Source organism: Zea mays, chromosome 2 (genome assembly GCF_902167145.1).
Source record: "Zea mays cultivar B73 chromosome 2, Zm-B73-REFERENCE-NAM-5.0, whole genome shotgun sequence".
Classification (NCBI taxonomy): Eukaryota; Viridiplantae; Streptophyta; class Magnoliopsida; order Poales; family Poaceae; genus Zea; species Zea mays.
The window spans coordinates 237,493,422-237,512,498 of record NC_050097.1 but is presented as its reverse complement, the minus strand read 5'-3'; the positions used below and the strand labels follow the sequence as shown (position 1 = coordinate 237,512,498).

At 45.1% G+C, this 19,077-nt stretch overlaps 1 protein-coding gene and 1 long non-coding RNA gene across 2 annotated transcripts; both read left to right on the top strand.

The window, feature by feature from the left end:
- Positions 1–2,234: 2,234 nt before the first annotated feature.
- Positions 2,235–4,129, top strand: LOC118476447 (uncharacterized). The gene is made up of 2 exons (XR_004856547.1): positions 2,235–2,514; positions 2,929–4,129. It is a non-coding gene; the product is annotated as an uncharacterized lncRNA (long non-coding RNA).
- Positions 4,130–10,688: 6,559 nt separating this feature from the next.
- Positions 10,689–12,321, top strand: LOC100282831 (1-aminocyclopropane-1-carboxylate oxidase). Its single transcript, NM_001155737.2, has 3 exons — positions 10,689–11,256; positions 11,347–11,683; positions 11,808–12,321. Exons 1-3 carry the CDS (start codon positions 10,730–10,732, stop codon positions 12,096–12,098), a joined length of 1,155 nt encoding a protein of 384 aa, NP_001149209.1. The 5' UTR covers positions 10,689–10,729; the 3' UTR covers positions 12,099–12,321.
- The last annotated feature ends 6,756 nt before the right edge of the window (positions 12,322–19,077 follow it).

The window sequence follows — 19,077 nt, the reverse complement described above, 5'->3', positions numbered from 1 at the left end:
CTACTACACAAATAGTAACATTTGGCATCTATTGATTTTTTGTACCAACTCATCAATGTTTGTTTTAGTCGTTGGATGCGCCTAACTATCACATTATTGATTCTCCACCATTGACCCCCCCTTTACCAACATTGCTCTTGCTTATAAAAGCGACATTCGATCACCTCAACAACAAAAGATGAGTTTCTCGGTCGCCCAAGCTAGCCAATTTAGTATCGAAGGTACCTCACCATAATGTTTTTACCACTTATAGTATCTACATACACATTTCAGTACACGTAGTCAATATGATGCACATGAAAGGTATACTACTAGAATGTTTATGAAGATGGAGAGCCACACTGAAGGTTGGCTGCTATCAGCAATGTAATGCTATTAAGAACCCTAGTTAGTTTTGAGGCAGTGACGCCTTGTTGCTCATTATAGATCTAGATGTTGTTCGCCTGCATTGTGATAGCATCTTCACTTTCTCATCACAGGGTCCAAACAACCGGTTGAATCTCACCACCCTCGATCTCTTTGGGGTGCTCTTGCACCTCTGGGACCATGCTCGGGTGTTAGAAGAAAGTTTATGGTGAGGTTATATTGTAATTTATTTGTAGGAAGACTGCCGGAGACATGGGTGGATCTACAAGGTATGTCATGGCATACCCTGTAGACCCACTTGTGTGTGTGTGTATGTATATATGACCTGGACCACCCTTGTGCGTCCCCCCGCTCGACCGTGCTCCCCGCGCGGCTCATTTTGTAGCCACGTGTTGACTCCTCCCCTATGTGTGGCTCCCTTCCTGCGTACATTAAGTCATTCTGTCATTTTTATGTTTCTCAGACATCCTTTGTTATTGGTTCAGTCATTCTAGCGTCCAGACAACAATAAGTCATTTCAAAGTCCAAGCAAAGCCATTCAGGCATTCAGACAATGTTAAGTCATTCTAATAAACATTAAGTCATCCTAGTAAATATTAAATCATTTTTGCAGAAAACATTAGTTATTATTGGTTTTCAGCATTTTTCAGGGGTTTCTCATACATTTCTTATGTTGTTGGTTCAGTCATTCCAGAAAATATTAAGTTATTATTGTGCCATCCAAACCACATTTAAGTCATTTTAAAGTCTACGTAACATTTAAGTCATTAAGTAAAGATGAAGCCATTTCAGAGGTGGCTCGGCTCGACTCTAAGTGATGGGGCGCGGGGGTTCGGTCGCCCGGCTAAGATGGGACGCGGGAGGGAGGTTGGCTCAGCGGGTGGACACGCCAGGATGGTTGGTCCAGGTTATGGTCTATCATCCTAGGTGATAAATATATATCACAATGTTTTGTCTGTCGACACGTAAGGTTATGGTCTATCACACTAGGTGATGAATATATATCACAATGTTTCGTCTGTCGGCACGTAAGCGCACATGCCAAATTGTCTTTGGCTTGTTTTGTGAGTTGTGGTCCCAAATTCTAGACCCCTCGTTGGCTGAATGCAGGCTCAACATTTAATCAATGTGAACACAAAAGCAATGATACCCCCAACAGCATGCATGTAGCAACCATTGTTGTCATCTGTACGTCTCACTCATGAATTATTGTGCCTGGGATCTCAGAGCAGCGACGACGTTGCACCTACCTCGATGAATATATATCTCATGAATTATCTGCTCGTCGATGATTTTTTTTTTGGTATGGAGTAATAATGGCGAGATCTACACGAGGGCTTAGCGTAAGATAATACTCCACGTGCAGTATTTTGTGGCTATATATTGCTTATGATCTTTTCTTCTACCCTCGCCTTTGAGGCGCCACGTTGCTTTCTCTTTATAGTTCAATGATTGGCTACAAAAGACATATATAGTACTAGATAATGACATATAGATGGAAACGTGAAATAACTCTCCATACAAAAACTAGGAGGCGTGTATTAATTGGTATCTATTAAACAGAGACCCGGCCCCTTAAAAATTAAAATATAGTGATGTCTATAACAAACAAATGGGGGGAGGATCATAGGTTTGTATATACGACAATTTTTATGAAACAATGTTAAATTTTTATATAGTAATACCTACGTGTGGAGCCCATAGAGAGGGCCTAACCCAAGACCATGCACACGGTGCACATGTACAATTATTTGTTAGGGAAGTTAATATATAGGCCATACCAAATTTGTGCCTTCAATGATTGCCAAATGGGTGCCTTCAATGATTGCTTCGATGTACAAATATTTGCATATATATATAGGACAAATGCCATGGCCGGGACAAAATTGCTCATTGCATAGGGTCCCGTCTCCCGTGTCGTTTGTTGGGATGGAGTCCCAGTATTCTCCAATTCATTCGTGTGTGGGAGTATGCATGGGTTGAGGTCAACGACTTGGCGCTTCCCACATCAAGATTTACCCCCCATTCATGTCCTTGGTCGAACGAAGTTGAATCTTAGTGAAAATTGAGGTTGTACCCCCAGGCTTCCCACATCCCCCCCCCCCCATCGAGGTAGCATCATAGAGGAGAAAAGAAGGAAGTATCGAGGTAAGAAGGGAAAATAGTGGAAATCAACTTGTATGCATGTCTTGGAGCTTCAAGACAGGGAAAAGTAGTGATTGGAGCTTCAAGACAGGGAAAAGTAGTGAGCGAGTAGCCTGTAGTGATGCTCCTTTCAAAAATAACTCGAAATTTATGCAGAACTATAGCCTTTTTCCACTAAATAATGCTAGATGCTACATTTTCCATTCATCGATTCAAGTAATGATGGGTCAGTGATCATATTGTCTTTAATAGTATATAGACTGATGTATATGTGATTGTCTGCCATCGCGTCGTTGATATATATGTGCTTGTCAGCCATCGCGTTGTTAGTTTTATTTGCAGGTTTTGGAAAGATCATCATGCAGGGGAGGTGCTGTCGAAATTTTGTCTTGACAGACTTGTGCTCATTTTTTGCAGAGAAGATACTTATCTCCTAGCCGCCGCGGGTCTTCCTGCACCACGACACGTCACCACTGCATCGACCCGCCACAACACCGCTAGCCTGACTTCACCGCCACCGTAGGTATAACCTCTATTTCTTTATCATGGTCGTAGATCAGGTAACCCAGTTAAGCGTCTCTTGTTCGAAAGAAATACAATTGCAAATATGCAGATCTTTACATATCGATAATCGTATCTGTTTCGAATTGTCCACATTTTTTGGACAGCCCGCTAATGCGTAGATGGGGTTAGTTTCCATGTTATGCTCCTGTCCGAGACAGAGTTTTGGCAGCACCTCCTTGTTGTTCTCTAGATACACACACTCCCTACAAGGATGTATATTTGGAGAACAGCGGGGATGTGCTACCAAAATTCTATCCCGAATCAGAGTAGAGAATGGAAACTAACCCCACCTATGCAACCGTGGGTGGAATTACGACCTATCCTCACCAATTAGAAGGTAGGAACATACTGTAGATGCATTACATGTTTATATTACACTATGCTATTATCTATGTTAGAGGATGGAGGACCGTGAGTAGATGTACACAGGCCACATAAGAAGAAAAGATGTCACCCTTGAATGAATTACAAAGACCAATGCTTTCTTGGAATGAGTATTTGGCAAAGCTGCTAAAGGAGCGAGTCTAGTCCCATGTTCGTGCAACAAATGTGCAAATAGGAAAAGACAAACAAAGAATGCCATGGGAGAACATATTTGGAAGAATGGATTTATGACAGACTATACCCGGTGGATCTTCCATGGTGAAGCATATCGTACGAGAGAGGAGGTGGTGAGACAACGCATCAAGGATTATGATGCTGATGCAGGGGTAGCGGACATGTTGAACGACTATCACGAGGCATAGTTCGCTGAAGAACTTATGGAGGATGAGCCAGAAGCATATCGTACGAGAGAGAAGGCGTTCTACGACATGTTTAATGCGACACAGAAACCCCTTCATGGCAAGACAAAGGTTTCTCAACTAGATGTCATTGGATGAATAATTGCGTTAGAGTTGTTGTATAGTTTGAGTCGAGACGCCTTCGATGGTTTGTTGACAGTTATTGGTAGTTTTCTTTTGGAGGATCATGTTCTGCCAAAGAGCCTGTATGAGGCACAGAAACTCCTTCGTGCACTCAAGATGATGTATGAGCAGATACATGCTTGTTTGAAGGGCTGTGTTGGGGGCCTTCGTCTTTCGAAGGTCCTCAAAAACATGACTAACATGCTTTCCAAGTATAATATACTGTCACAGGAACCTTCGCCTTTGAGATGAAGGTGTGCATGATATGAAAGGCGCGATCTGGGAGAAGGATGAATCAATTCCGAAGCTACGAATGAAGAAGCTTCGGCTTAGCACAAGGGCGGTGATGGAGAATGGAACCAACCTAAAGGGGAATATACTGCCAAGTCCTCGACTGATTACTCTTTAGTCAGTAGTAAGTGTCAAGGACATGGATGTAATTTTACCCAGGCTGCGTCCTGTGCCTATAAATAGATGAACAGTAACACCGTACTGTCCACGCTGACTTGTATTCACTCGCACGTCACACTTGGATTCTTACCTTCTGTCAAACCGAAGGTACAAATGTAATTCAATATCGTTAATGTTTATTCATGGTTATTCAATAAGAACATAAATAATCTAATGATTTAAGATGATTATTCGTATTCTTTATATGTAACTCATGCTTCTGCTTTCCATTACATATTGAGATGATGAAGGTATGCCCTTCATGACCTTCGTCTGATGATCATTATATCCTGAGGGAGATAATGCTTCGGAGGACGAAGGCCTTTAACCATTAACATTTGTGTTGCCTTGTTCTTAACTCATAGCATTTGAGAACAAGTCCCCAACATTGGCGCCCACTTCCGATGAACTCATTCGACCACCTTTAGCAAGCTGTGACCTTCGTCATGCTACCAAAGAAATCTTCAGCGCTGGGGGCTGCATTGCAGCCACTGGACGTCAACCAAGAAACACTACGCAAAGCTAGAAGTCAAAAAAGGAAGGCTACAAGTCCAACACCTCAGGAGGAGTTGGACCAAGAAATCAGGGACCTCGAAACCATCCATCAATAGGTCCAGAGGAAGAAGGAGAAGATGCTTCGTCTTGCCGATCTTCAGAAGAAGATCGATGTGGCCGCTGAGGAAATGCGTCATCTCACTCAAGATGACCAGGACCGAAGACCTCAATGCAGAGAGCTTCGTCAGGACAATTCCTACGATGATGACGAATGGTATGATGATTTCCATCATGAAAATTTTGCTTTTGATGATGCTTCTCCTCTATCAGCAGAACTGCAAGCTACCCCATGGCCCCCATCATACAAGCCACCCCATCTCCCTATTTATGATGGGCACTCAGACCCGAAGCAGTTTCTAATGAGTTACGAAGCAACAATATCTTCATATGAGGGCAACACAGTAGTCATGGCGAAATCCTTCGTCATGGCAGTAAAAAATGTCACACAAACCTGGTACTCTTCTCTCCGGCCAGGAACAATCACATCGTGGCAGAAGCTGAAGGACATGCTGATCACTAGTTTCCAAAGGTTTCAGACGAAGTCGGTCACTGCTCAGGCTTTGTTCTAGTGCACACAAGACCACAAAGAATACCTCCAGGCGTATGTCCGAAGGTTCTTGCGTCTGAGAGCACAAGCGCCCACAGTGCCCAATGAAATTGTCATTGAGGCCATGATCAAAGGGCTTCAGCCAGGGCCTATGGCTCAATATTTTGCCAGGAAGCCCCCTTAGACCCTGAAGAAGCTCCTTCAAAAGATGGATGAATACAATCGGGCTGATAATGATTTCCGCCAGAGAAGGGAAGAAGCCTACAGGTTTTCTGAAATGACTAGGGGCTTCGGAGGAAGAATCCACCCTAGGCATGTAAGATCAATCCATAACTCCAGCCAAAGTGATGACAGAGGAAACCAGCTTCAAAGGCCACAACACAGCTCTCAATCCTCAGGGCAACAACAAGGTTCTTTCAGGCCACCAACCCCAAGGGGCAGAGGCGGCAGGGGCTTCGAAGGAAGGTACGGGGATCAGCCCAGAAAACTTTACTGCTTATTCTCTGGTGAAGACAAGGAGCAAGCTACAAGAACATGCCATGTCACTATTCAGAAGCAAAAGGAGATTGCCGAAGCAGAGGTGCGACAGAATCAGCCGAAGCAGGTCTTACATACTGCTTCATGCTACTCTCCCTATGTACCAGAATACGTAGGTAATCAACCTGCAGCTTCTGTCGCTTCGACAAGTCATTCACAAGCTTCCTGGGCCCAACTCCCATTACCACCACCATTGCCACCTACCCACACCCGAAGCCAGCAGCTAGAAGGGCACCAACACGCCCAACAACAGCGCGACTTCCGGGAGGAATCCAAAGCTCGTACAGTCAAAAGCACTGTGCCAGAATCCAAGCATATATACTGAGGATTATCCTACTTTTGATGTACCTTTATCTCTTATGCCATTTTATTTTTTGTACGAGAAACAAGTAACGAAGGACTTAATTTTGATTTCTTGTAATAATTGTGCCTGCATCAATGAGTAAAATATATCTTCCTCACAGACTTTCGAAGCTCGAAAGACGTTTCTAAGAAAGCGGAGTAAATTCCGAAGCTCCAAAGTCGTTCCTAAGAGAATGCAGATCCAAAAATTACAATCTGAAGCTGCAAAAGTCGTTCCTAAGGGAGCGCAACGTAAGTTTTCTGCTCAAAAGTCGTTCCTAAAGGAATGCAGAGCCAAATACCACCAAAATATAAGGTGAAGAAGCTCAAAAGTCGTTCCTAAGGGAGCGCAGCGTAAGTTTTCTGCTCAAAAGTCGTTCCTAAAGGAATGAAGAGTCAAATACCACCGAAATATAAGGTGAAGAAGCTCAAAAGTCGTTCCTAAGGGGATGCAGAGCTTAAATGCCACCGGAATAGAAGGTGAAGAAGCTCAAAAGCCGTTCCTAAGGGGATGCAGAGCTTAAAAACTCAAAAGACGTTCCTAAGGGAATGCAGAGTCTTGTGTATTCCAGTGTGGGCGTGTGTGTGTGTCTTCGGCATCGTCATCATATTGCATCATATCATAGCATCATTTCGCACAACATTACATCATACATCATATCACATTAACAACAAAAGGATTGGACACGAAGCAGATTTTCAGCAATACTTTGTTAAATGAAAGTGTGCTGAGGCACGAACCAAACTTCGAGAAATGCAATTTTATCAGACTGGCCATAGAAGGGGCATCTTTCTTTACGAAGCATGAAAAGAAGGGAAGGTGTTTTTTCGCCGAAGGCCCAAAAACAGTATGTACATAAGTTTCATGCATCGCACAGAAATAAATTACAATAATTTACATGTCTCACCAACTGTTCAAAACACCAAATGTCACATAGTATCATTACAACAAAGTTTAATCTTCTTTAAGTATTTTCTCTGCGGCTTTGTTCAGCAGCTTGTCGACAACTTCATCGACAATGGAGTTAGCAATGCTCATTATGTCCAGTGCTTGTTTCATGACCGGATCATATAGGGGGTTATATGGCTCGAGCAGCAGTGACAATTCAGCTGTAGTAGGCAAATCATTAGTTCGAAGCCAGAAAATGCGAGTCGAAGCTAAAATTCAAAAAGCATTACCTATGCGCCTTTCGCGTTCAGCAGCTTCTTCGGCTCGTTTAGCTTCTTCCCGGGCTTCATGGGTTTCCTTTTCGTTTTTCTTTATAATTTCGTTGGCCAATTCCTGGCCACCGTTCACCCAAACATCAGAATAAAATTTTCTGCCCACTAAAGTAGCTACAGCCGAAGGGTCTTTTGTGTCATCTGTGGAGAAGGTGGCCTCAGCCTGGGCTGCAGTTTTAACGTGGTCGCAACTAGCCTTCTCCAGAATTACCGCAATACCTCGAGCACCACAAAAGGCGCATATATCCCCGCGATCGTTCAGGATTTCTTCAAAGGCTTCGGCTTCCCCGCTTATCCAATCAATGACGCCTTCGGGGTCGCCTCGAATAAAGTTCTCTCCAGAAGAATAAGCATCTACTTTTGCGAAGCGACTTTTTAATTTTTCCACGCAATCTAAGGACTTTTTGAAGCACCTTTTCTTGGATTCACGAAGCTCATCAACTTTTTTTCTCTAGTCTGTTTTTCGACCATTCACTAATTTCTTGGCTAGTTTTGGTAACTGCAAAATTTTCATTAGCTTCGGCAAGTTTTTTCGAAGGTCTTCAACCTCGGCTTTATGAGCTTCGGCCTGGCGTTGTATTTCGCCTCATCTTCCTTCACTTTACTCACCAATGAAATTAGAATTTTGTCCTTCTCCAGGGCTTCGTTTCTCAGCTGAATTACCTCTGATCGAAGGTTGCCAAGAGCTATCGTGCAACTTTCATCCTCTGCATTCTTTTGAGGCCTCAGGGCGTTGCTCAGAATTAAGCCCTACGAAAAAGAAGGATAGATGCTTAGCATGAGAATAAAGACTTTATTCCCAAGTTCTTAAACTTTAAGTTTACAATTTCTGTACCTTCAGGCTGTTGTATGCAAGGCTGTCCGTGAGGTCATCCTTCGACAAGTGGTATCAGAGCCGACCATCACGGTTTCACAGGCGTGTGTGGGTTAGGGGTTCAGGTATATGGCACATGACACATGTGGGCCCGGAGTGGTCACATGGAATTGTCATATGACGACACTAGATACACATATGTGACTAAGAGGGGAGGTTCCTGGATTAGGGTTGACCGATGAGGACGTCAGTCTTCTAAGGGGATGGATTGTGATATCCTGGCCAAAGCTTAATATAATTAATAGTGTACTCATACCAACAAGGTGCATCTTTTTCGGAAGCCTATCCCGAAAGAACCTCCAAGTTAAGCATGCTTGGCTTGGAGCAATTTGGGATAGGTGATCGACCGGGAAGTTTTCGCGGGTGCGCATGAGTGAGGATAAAGTGCACACAAAATACTCGTGTTGGTCTGTGGGGACAATATATGATACAAGAGAGCTGCCAGGAGTAAGTACCATCGGTCCGGGATTGGACAGGGTGTTACACGAACAAAGACACTCGACACAGATCTCATTTACCGAGTGCAAAACGCTCGGTATACATTGACGCTAGGCAAAGGAGGCTTTGCCGAGAGTCAAGCTCTCGGCGAAACACGACGGTCGACAAAAGGCCATCAACAATCGTCTATGGTTGACGACCGTTAACTATGCCGAGTGTCAGATGTTGACACTCGGCAAACTAACTTCTTTGTCGAGACCCTTGGCAGACACCCAACAAATTAAGGCTTCACCGAATGTCGTTCATTGACATTCGTCAAAGTTTTTTCTTTTTTACACCAAAGTTTTATGGCGTGGTCCTACAGTATATAGACCTACATGTTTAATTTTAGCACAATTATCAAAGTGTTTGCTATAACTATTAGATTTATTCCGTTTAATTGAATTTCTTTGAATAATTCAGATTTGAACCACAAGTCACTCGAAAAATAGAAAACAGTAAATGCAAAAATGATATTCATGTTATTTAGCACAAGTTACGACCTATTTCAGGAACAGACCGAAAATTTTGAACACCATGCTCACGAAACATGACCACGAACTTGCGATCCAGTTGTTTTAAAAATGTATAAAACACAAACAAAGTCAGAAAATCATTAAATTTGTCGACATGTCACGTTATCAATGTAGAGACTGATAAAAATTTGACTCTGTTTCGTGAAAGTTGACATGCACTATGTGTAGAAACCTAGCCGGCCTTCACATGAAATCATAAAACTTCTACGGAGGTCGGCTAGGTTTGTATACACAACACTCGACAAAGAAGGCATATCTGGAAACCGATATGGCTTTTTTTTATAAGTGTTGTAGTCCTGACACTCGACAAAGAAGCTCCATTTGCCGAGTGCCTCCCAGCACACTTGGCAAAGTGACTGGCAAAGGGGCCCACTATTGCCCCCTTTGTCGAGAGTGCCAGGCTGGCAGTCACTCGACAAAGATGCTCCCTTTGCCAAGTGTCAATTGCGGCTCTCGGCACAAAGGCTGTCGTGGGGGCCCACTGGAGCCTTATTTGCCGAGTGTCACGCCAGCAGGCACTCGATAAAGGCTTCCTTTTTGCCGAGTGCCATTGAGGACACTCGACATAGTCTCTGTCACCATCACTTGTCGCTGTCACGGCAATTTTTCTTTGCCGAGCACTAGGGGACACTTGGTAAAGACTTTGCCGAGTGTCCGACATAATGCTATCGGTAAAGAGGTCGTTGCTGATGTACAGTTCACTGAGTCCTTTTTACTAAGTGTCACACTCGACAAAGAGTTTGTTGAGTGTTTTTTAGGCTTTGCCGAGTGCTTGCGACACTCGGCAAAGCAGTATGTTTTGGTAGTGAGGTCGTTGTCGATAAACAGTTCACCGATCCCTATTTGCCGAATGCTACACTCGAAGTGCCGCAGGCACTCGGGAAAGAACCCTGTTTCGGTTGTGACTTGGTATTGTTAGGCTGTGTATTGAATCCAATGCTATCACATTAGATATAAACTAGATAACCGCGTATACAGTGTTTTATTCGATAAAACTCTACCCTCTCCTATGAAACTGTCTCTATATCTTTCCTCTTAATTACAGTCATGTTCCGCACATGATGCTGTATCACCGCACATGGAGAGAGAGAAAAATAGATTGGTCAGGCTGTTTGTATATGCAAGGCCTACGCTTCTATTTAAAGACCGTATCGTGGTTGCAGGCAGAAGCACACAAGCTAGCAATTGAAAAAAAAAACAGGCAAGGAAAATGGCTCCGACCGCCGCCAAGGACAGTGGCTCCGCCGATCGCTGGCGCGAGGTGCAGGCGTTCGAGGACAGCAAGCTGGGTGTGAAGGGCCTGGTCGACTCCGGCGTCAAGTCCATCCCGGCCATGTTCCACCACCCGCCGGAGTCCCTCAAGGATGTCATTTCTCCACCAGCTCTGCCCTCCTCCGACGATGCGCCGGCCATCCCAGTGGTGGACCTGTCCGTGGCGCGGCGCGAGGATCTGGTGGCCCAGGTGAAGCACGCGGCCGGGACGGTGGGCTTCTTCTGGGTGGTGAACCACGGCGTGCCGGAGGAGCTGATGGCCAGCATGCTCAGCGGGGTGCGCCAGTTCAACGAGGGCTCTCTGGAGGCCAAGCAGGCGCTCTACTCACGGGACCCCGCTCGCAACGTGCGCTTCGCTTCCAACTTCGACCTCTTCGAGTCCGCGGCGGCCGACTGGCGCGACACGCTCTACTGCAAGATTGCGCCGGATCCGGCGCCGCGGGAGCTCGTGCCGGAGCCTCTCCGGTGTGTAGATCGCATTAGTTTCTGACTCATTGTTGCATTATTGCATGCATTATATTGTTGGACGATGATGATATGACGATATGATGTAAGGAACGTGATGATGGAATACGGCGAGGAACTGACGAAGCTGGCGCGGTCCATGTTCGAGCTGCTGTCGGAGTCCCTCGGCATGCCCAGCGACCACCTGCACAAGATGGAGTGCATGCAGCAGCTCCACATCGTGTGCCAGTACTACCCGCCATGCCCGGAGCCGCACCTCACCATCGGCGTCAGGAAGCACTCGGACACCGGTTTCTTCACCATCCTCCTGCAGGACGGCATGGGCGGCCTGCAGGTGCTAGTCGATCGCGGAGGCGGCCGCCAGACGTGGGTGGACGTCACTCCCCGACCTGGGGCACTCATGGTCAACATGGGCAGCTTTCTTCAGGCATGCATGGATGTGATGTGACGAATTAATGACGACCTAGCTCATCGACTACACTTGTTTTTGATTTCAATTCGCCTCTTAATTAATACATACAAAGCACTGAGATCATGCATGATGCATGCAGCTTGTGACGAATGACCGGTACAAGAGCGTGGATCACCGGGTGCCGGCTAACAAGAGCAGTGACACGGCGAGGGTCTCGGTAGCTGCCTTCTTCAACCCCGACGAGAAGAGAACCGAGAGGCTGTATGGCCCCATTCCAGACCCCAGCAAGCCTCCGCTGTACAGGAGCGTCACGTTCCCGGACTTCATCGCCAAGTTCAACAGCATCGGACTGGACGGTCGCGTGCTCGACCACTTCCGGTTGGAGGACGACGGCCCTACTCGTCTTGCTGCTCCTGCACACCACGTCTAGTCTTGTTTTCGTTCGATCGAACAAACAGTTCTCGTCGTCGTCTCTTTTATTTTTCCTGCAATCTGAATTTCGAGTTCTCCAAATAAATAAGGGTATCCATTCCCTTCATCCGCAGAGCGCGCGGATGCCTTCACTAGCAGCTCTAGTTTTGCTATGTATATAGCTGTGTGTGTGGTACCTTTGTGACTCATATATTATGCAATAAAGTATGCTTTCTCCTCGTGCCTTTGTGCCTCATCCTTTTATTAAGGATATGTTTGGTTAGGGGGGGGGGGGGGGGCAAATATTAGTCCCTCTATTTTAGTCTCATTTAATACCGTGCGTTGTGTTGGCGCCGATTCGGGCACCAATCACTGTGTTGAGAACCTGCGACGGTGCTTTCTGCACAGGCGCGTACGATCCGCGGTTAGGGGCCGGACGGTCCGCGACCTGGCGCGGGGCTTGTGTTCCCTGCCTGACGAGCCAGACGGTCCACGTCTGGAGGCCGGACGGTCCGCGCGTAGCGCCTGAATCTTGCTCCCGGGAGGGACCCCGTCGAGGAGGAGATATCCTAGGCTTCGTCTAGGGTCAGCAGGCCACCCTAGACACCTCTAATCGACGTAGAGCCGAAGAGAAGTGGAGAATTTGGGGTAGGAAAAACTAATCTAGAGCTAAACTAGAACTACTCCTAATGCATAAGTAAAACAAGAAATAGACTTGATTTGATCGATTGTTGGGGGTTCAATCAACAGTAGCCCTTCATCTATATAAAGGGGAGGTCTAGATCCGCTACAAGTTGTTTCCCGAGCTAATCCCACGGTTTTAGCTAACAAATCCCGCGAGAAACTCGGAACCCTAACTGACTCTGCGCACACGGCGCCACCACCGCAGACTGTCCGGACCACGGTCCGTTCGAACTCAGGGCCGGACCGTCCGCAAGTATATTTTGGTGTTCAACATATGCCCCCTGCCTTTTGGTGGAGGTTGATGAACCAAAAGCATATCAACTAACCCTGATGCAAGCCACCATCTTTTTCAATCCAATATGGTGATCATTCAATAGAGCCCCAATGCATACAGGTCGTTTAGGACTGCATCTTTCTCAGCTGTGACCATTTGATCAATGGATCAAAAGGATTAGAATGGAGGTGTCCCCAGCCTGAATAGACAAAGGGAGTATGCATGTACCATGGGTTCATCGTCGTACCATTCCATATTTGAACAGGACAATACATCAACGATGAGTAGGTGGATGGGAAGCATCCTGCCATGACAGGATGAACATGCGATGCTTGTTGCGTCGTCTTTCGGGCCATTTTACTCGGTCGTTTTGTTTTAGTGGGCGACCGGGGTTTCTTTGTTGTCCGATCGTGTAGAACGACCTTCTTGCCAGCATATTTGGCTAGCAATTGATCGAAAGTAGAGCCAGCTTTTACCAGCCGACCATGTGCATCATGTTGGCTTTGCCCTTGCGTCTCTTTCCTTGCTTTGTGTGGACGCTGACGCCTCTGGCCATGGGCGGACTATCTGGCTGAATCAGCCGGACCGTCTGTCTGAGCACCAGACCGTCCGCACATAGGTGTTGGACCGTTCGCAATGCTCAGGTCAGGTTGCCATGCTCGGCTCCTCAATTGAGTCTGCCCCCTAGCGCCTCTGGACTTGCTAGTCTCCTTGTCCGGAGCCTTCCGAGCAATCTCTTCTTGTGATATATTTGACGTGCGAGGATCGCTAATGACGATGTTTTCGCCTTTGCCTTATCGGCCACTTTAGGCCAAACCAAGACCTCTTTGCATGTGGATTCTATGGAATTGACAGGAAACGGCTACGTGTCCACTTCCATTTATGACCGATTGTATCTATCGACGAAAAACATTACAATCATTGGTGGCATGGGAAAAAGAATTATGCCACTTACAATAAGCACGTCCCTTTAATTCTTCTATAGGAGGAATAGTACGAGTTAATTTAATATTGCCATTTTTAGTAGTTCATCAAATATCCTATCGCATTTGGCAACATTAAAGGTAAATTTAATCTCTTCTTGCCGATTCTTTTGAACCGGTTGTAAGGACGAACATGCGGAAGATTTGGCCTTTGCTGGCCAAACAAACTCAGCGGTATATACATCTGTTGGGGACTTGTTCTCAAATGCTAAGAGTTAAGAACAAGGCAACATAAAAAGTGTTAAGTGTTAAAGTCCTTCGTCCTTCGAAGCATTATGTCCCTTCGGGAAATAATGAGTTTCGGACGAAGGTCATAAGAGACATACCTTCGTAAACATAACAAGTAATGACGAAGGACTCATATAAAGCATGAAATATAATATAAGCATCATCATAGAATCATTTCTATTTTATTAACATGGAAAAAATAGAAATGATTTCAAATTACAAATGTACCTTCGGTCCTGAGAGAAGGTAAAAAGTACAAGCGTGACGCAAAAGCAAATGCCAAGTCAGCGTGAACAGTTCGGGAGTACTGTTCATCTATTTATAGACGCGGGACGCAGCCCACGTAAAATTACATTTATGTCCATTACATTTGTCAATGACTTATGGAAATCTGACAAGGTCCACGTAGTCTTTTCATCTTTAAGTCGGTTTGCAACGCCGAAGCTCTATAAAAAGGAACCTTCGGCCATTTCCTGGGGACGATTTCAGCCGAAGCTGCTTCTTCACGCAAGACCTTCGGCGCAACGAAGCATGGCCCCAACAGTAGCCCCTTTCGCGACGCTAGATCGTTTTTCGTAACGAGCTTGAACCGTGAAAAAATCCTCTCAAGCTTCGGGAAGCCGAAGGTCCAAAAAACACCTTCCCTGAGCTCGTTGCCGAGAAACGATTCATTTCCCGAGATCGTGTCGGTCCCACCTTGCAGAGTCACTGTTTGGTCTTTGCGGTCCACTGCGCAGCGAGTACAAGTTACTGCCCGCCTGGTGTAAAAACCCTGCCGCTTCGCCTTCTTACCTGCAGCACTATATAAACAGACGAGTAGGTGTGAAGTTACCACAGCATTTACTGCTATTTGCACTGTTTTGCTGCCAAAATTTTTAACCATCACCGAAGCTTGTTTGTCAGTTTTGAACGAAGCTCCATCTTGAAGCCTGCTTCGGAGAAAAAAGTATTAAAGTTTCACAAGTTCATAATTAAATGGCCAGAGTTCGTTCTACAGCTAGGGTTGAGCGTGAGGGGGACGAAACTGAAGCTTCGGAGACTGTGCCCATCTCCGAAGCGATGCAGCGCTCCGGACTGGTGACTACGGAAGAAATAGCTGCTGCCGGAGCAAACCCGACAGCTGCCGAAGGAGAAGGGAACATTGAAGAAACCGACTCCGAAGATGACTACCGTATTGCCATGCCCAGCAAACCCAGCCACCTAGACTTCGGAAAATCGACTGTTTCAAAGGTTGATCTCGCCAAGATGGTAAAAGCAGGTTTTTTCAATGAAGATCAGAAGAAGCTACTTCGCTTCGGGGGAGAAGAGACCACCCCGAAGCCAGAGAAGGACGAGGTTGTCATCTTCAAAAGCTTTTTAAAGGCTGGGCTAAGATTCCCTGTTCACGAGATTGTTGCGGAGATATTGAAGAGGTTTGGCATCTACCTTCACCAATTAACTCCTAACGCTATCGTTAGGCTTAGCGTTTATATTTGGGCCCTCCGAAGCCAAGCAGTGGAGCCTTTTGCTGACAGTTTCTGTCGAGTTCATGAATTGCATTATCAAACAAAGGCCAGAAAAGATGGGCTTCATGAAAACTTCGGTTGCTACAATTTTGCCTACCGGAAAACCGCAAAGTTTCCTGTAATTAGCTACCGAAGCAAATGGCCGGCAGGCTGGAAATCAGAATGGTTCTATGTCAAGGTCGATGAGGACAAGGAGAAGCTTGTGCAAAGTCCACTCGAGCTAACTTTCGGAGAAACCCGACCCCACTGCAACATGACACCAGAGGGTCAAACTCAACGGGCAATGGATGAATTCAGAATCATTGCAGAGCATATTGGTACCAGGGATCTGGTTCAAGAATTCTTAGCATTCAAAGTCTTCCCTACTCTGAAAAAATGGGAAATGCCAAAGTTAAAGGGGGAGAAGAAGGAAGGGGATCTTGTCCGGCTTCCTTACCACTTCAAATTCAAGAAATATTTTAAGAAGCCCTGCCAAGAGTGGCTGGACACAGTTGAGGTGATGTGTAATGAAATTCTTGGAAATTATTCGAAAAAAGAAGATCAACTGATGACAGCAGCCTTCGGTACCCGTCCGAAGCGAAGGCTGAACCGAGTGCTCGATGCACTGGGCTTCGAATATCCTGACTATGCGCAGCTGAACAAGGATGCTGAGGGCCAGAGAAGAAAAAGAGAGGCCGAAGCTTTAAACAAGGATGAAGAACAACCACCAAAAAAGAAGAAAATTGTCAAGAGAAAGATATCAACTCCAAAGCGAAAACTATCCGAAGGAGAGGGGACCCCCACACCACCTTCTACCAGCGACGTGGAGGAAATTCTAAAGGTAATGACTGAACCCATGCCCACGAAGCTAAGTCCATTAGGGCCTCGACTGACGAAGCTTTTTCAAAAGGTGGCGGAGCCGGAAAAAACGAAGATAACCAAAGCAAAAAGGCAAAGAATTATTGCCGTAACAGAAGTTATTGACAAGACGCCACCGAGAGCATCAATTCAGAAAACAGCAGCTGCTGAAGACACAACAAACGTCGAAGTCGCACCTTCGGAGGTCGCGGCTACCGAAGCCGCTACAGCCGAAGATGTGAACTTAGAGACTACCATTGAGAATATCGACAAAATTTTAGAAGACATGGCTGCAGAAGAAGCTGCCGCTGCTGCTAAAAAAGTCATGGCCGCAGTGCCTGAGAAGGGGAAAGAAATAGCCGAAGTCGCTTCGGACGACGAAGCCTACTCATTTCAAAATTTAATTGGGCAAAAACTTTCGGAGGACGAAATAGAAGAGCTAAAGGACTATGCCAAATCTTGCGGATACAGGCCAGGAGCTCTTCTATTCGGAGGTGTGGACGATGAAAAATTAGGCTGCATTCGAGACCAAACCGGAGCTAAGGTCATCGGTACTCTGTCAAAGAGTATCGGTTTTCCGAAGCTAGAGACAGATATCAGCCGCTACCGACGACAGCATATCGTCGGCAGCTTATTTTATTCCAATTTCAAGGTAAACAATCTTTTCTCTGTTCCTTATTGCTTTGGATAATGAAAATGTTACTAACGAAAACTGTTTTTGTGCAGAGCATGCTACTGAGCAAGGCTCTGAAGATGCAGCAGGATTTAGAGGACAAAAAACACGAAGCTATAATTAGAAATTTAGAGAGCAAAATAAAAGAACAATCAGTCATCATTGAAAAGAAAGACTTCGAACTTCAATCAACCGAAGGCTTGCTGGCCGAGACCGAAGCTAAAATATCAGAATTGAATTCGAAGCTTATCGGTCAATCAAAACAGTTTGAACAAGAAAAGCTAGAGCTTAATTCTAAACTTGAAGCCGAAGTCCAAGCCAACTCAAATTTGAAGAAATCATTAACAAGCCTTCAGGATAAATGTTTGAATTTTAGCAACAATTGTATCCAACAACTAAAGAAGATCTTTTACTCAGTTGGAGCCAGCAGCGGGAAATTTACCCCTTCGGATGAAGATTTACCAAAAGCCTTCGATCATATCGAAGCTGAAATTGAAGAACTTGACGAAGTTATAGCTGGGCACGGTGACTTCTGTGCCTGGGTAGCTTCTCGGGGTACTGCTGCAGCATTCCTGAAGGCTGGCTGCGAGCATGGAAAGATCGTCAACAGGCCCAACTTCACCCTGTCTCCATCAATCCTGGACGATATACCTGACCTCGCCCGAAGTATCTCAAATAGATTTTTAAAAATGATATGGACAAAAGGCGGGCGGGAGAAGGCTGGAGACGAAGCTCGAAGTCATCTTGAACCAGTAAGAAATCCTACTTTGTACTTACCTTCTCCTTCATACTTGATTTTTACTCTGGATACCTGGATTCATGTAGGATGACGAAGCTGAAGGTGATTAAAGAATATGCCGCCGAAGCGGGAGCCTGAAGAAGATTAGTAGTAGTAGGCTAGAAAATTTGTAACAACTTGTTGTAAATACAATTAAACCGTTCTCAAGGAACTTTGTACATACCTTGTAATATATCCTTACCCTTTTATTAAGACGCTTTGATGTGGACGAAATCAATATTTTGAGCCGAAGGCGAAAAACACCTTCCCTTCTTTTCGTACACAACGAAGCATTAAAGACTGCTTCTTCTTTCTGCGGAAGCTTTGCTTTTTTGTACAAAACATAAAAGACTACTTCTTCTTTCTGCCGAAGCTTTGCTTTTTTGTACAAAACATAAAAGACTACTTCTTCTTTCTGCCGAAGCTTTGCTTTTTTGTACAAAACATAAAAGACTACTTCTTCTTTCTGCCGAAGCTTTGCTTTTTTTTTGTACAAAACATAAAAGACTACTTCTTCTTTCTGCCGAAGCTTTGCTTTTTTTTGTACAAAACATAAAAGACTACTTCTTCTTTCTGCCGAAGCTTTGCTTTTTTGTACAAAACATAAAAGACTACTTCTTCTTTCTGCCGAAGCTTTGCTTTTTTTGTACAAAACATAAAAGACTACTTCTTCTTTCTGCCGAAGCTTTTTCTTTTTTGTACATAACGGAACATAAAAGACCGCTTCTTCCTCTTGCCGAAGCTTTTTCTTTTTTGTACATAACGGAACATAAAAGACCGCTTCTTCCTCTTGCCGAAGCTTTTTCTTTTTTGTACATAACGGAACATAAAAGACCACTTCTTCCTTTTGCCGAAGCAACCACTTAGGAACACAAATGCTATGAATGAATGCTTATGAATGCAAATGCTATGATGTAATGTGCGAATGAATGTCCAAAGCATATAACCGAAGCCACACTCAACCATTATTTCCTTGGAATCAACCACACATCAGCTCTGCATTCCCTTAGGAACGACTTTGGAGCTTCCTCGTCTT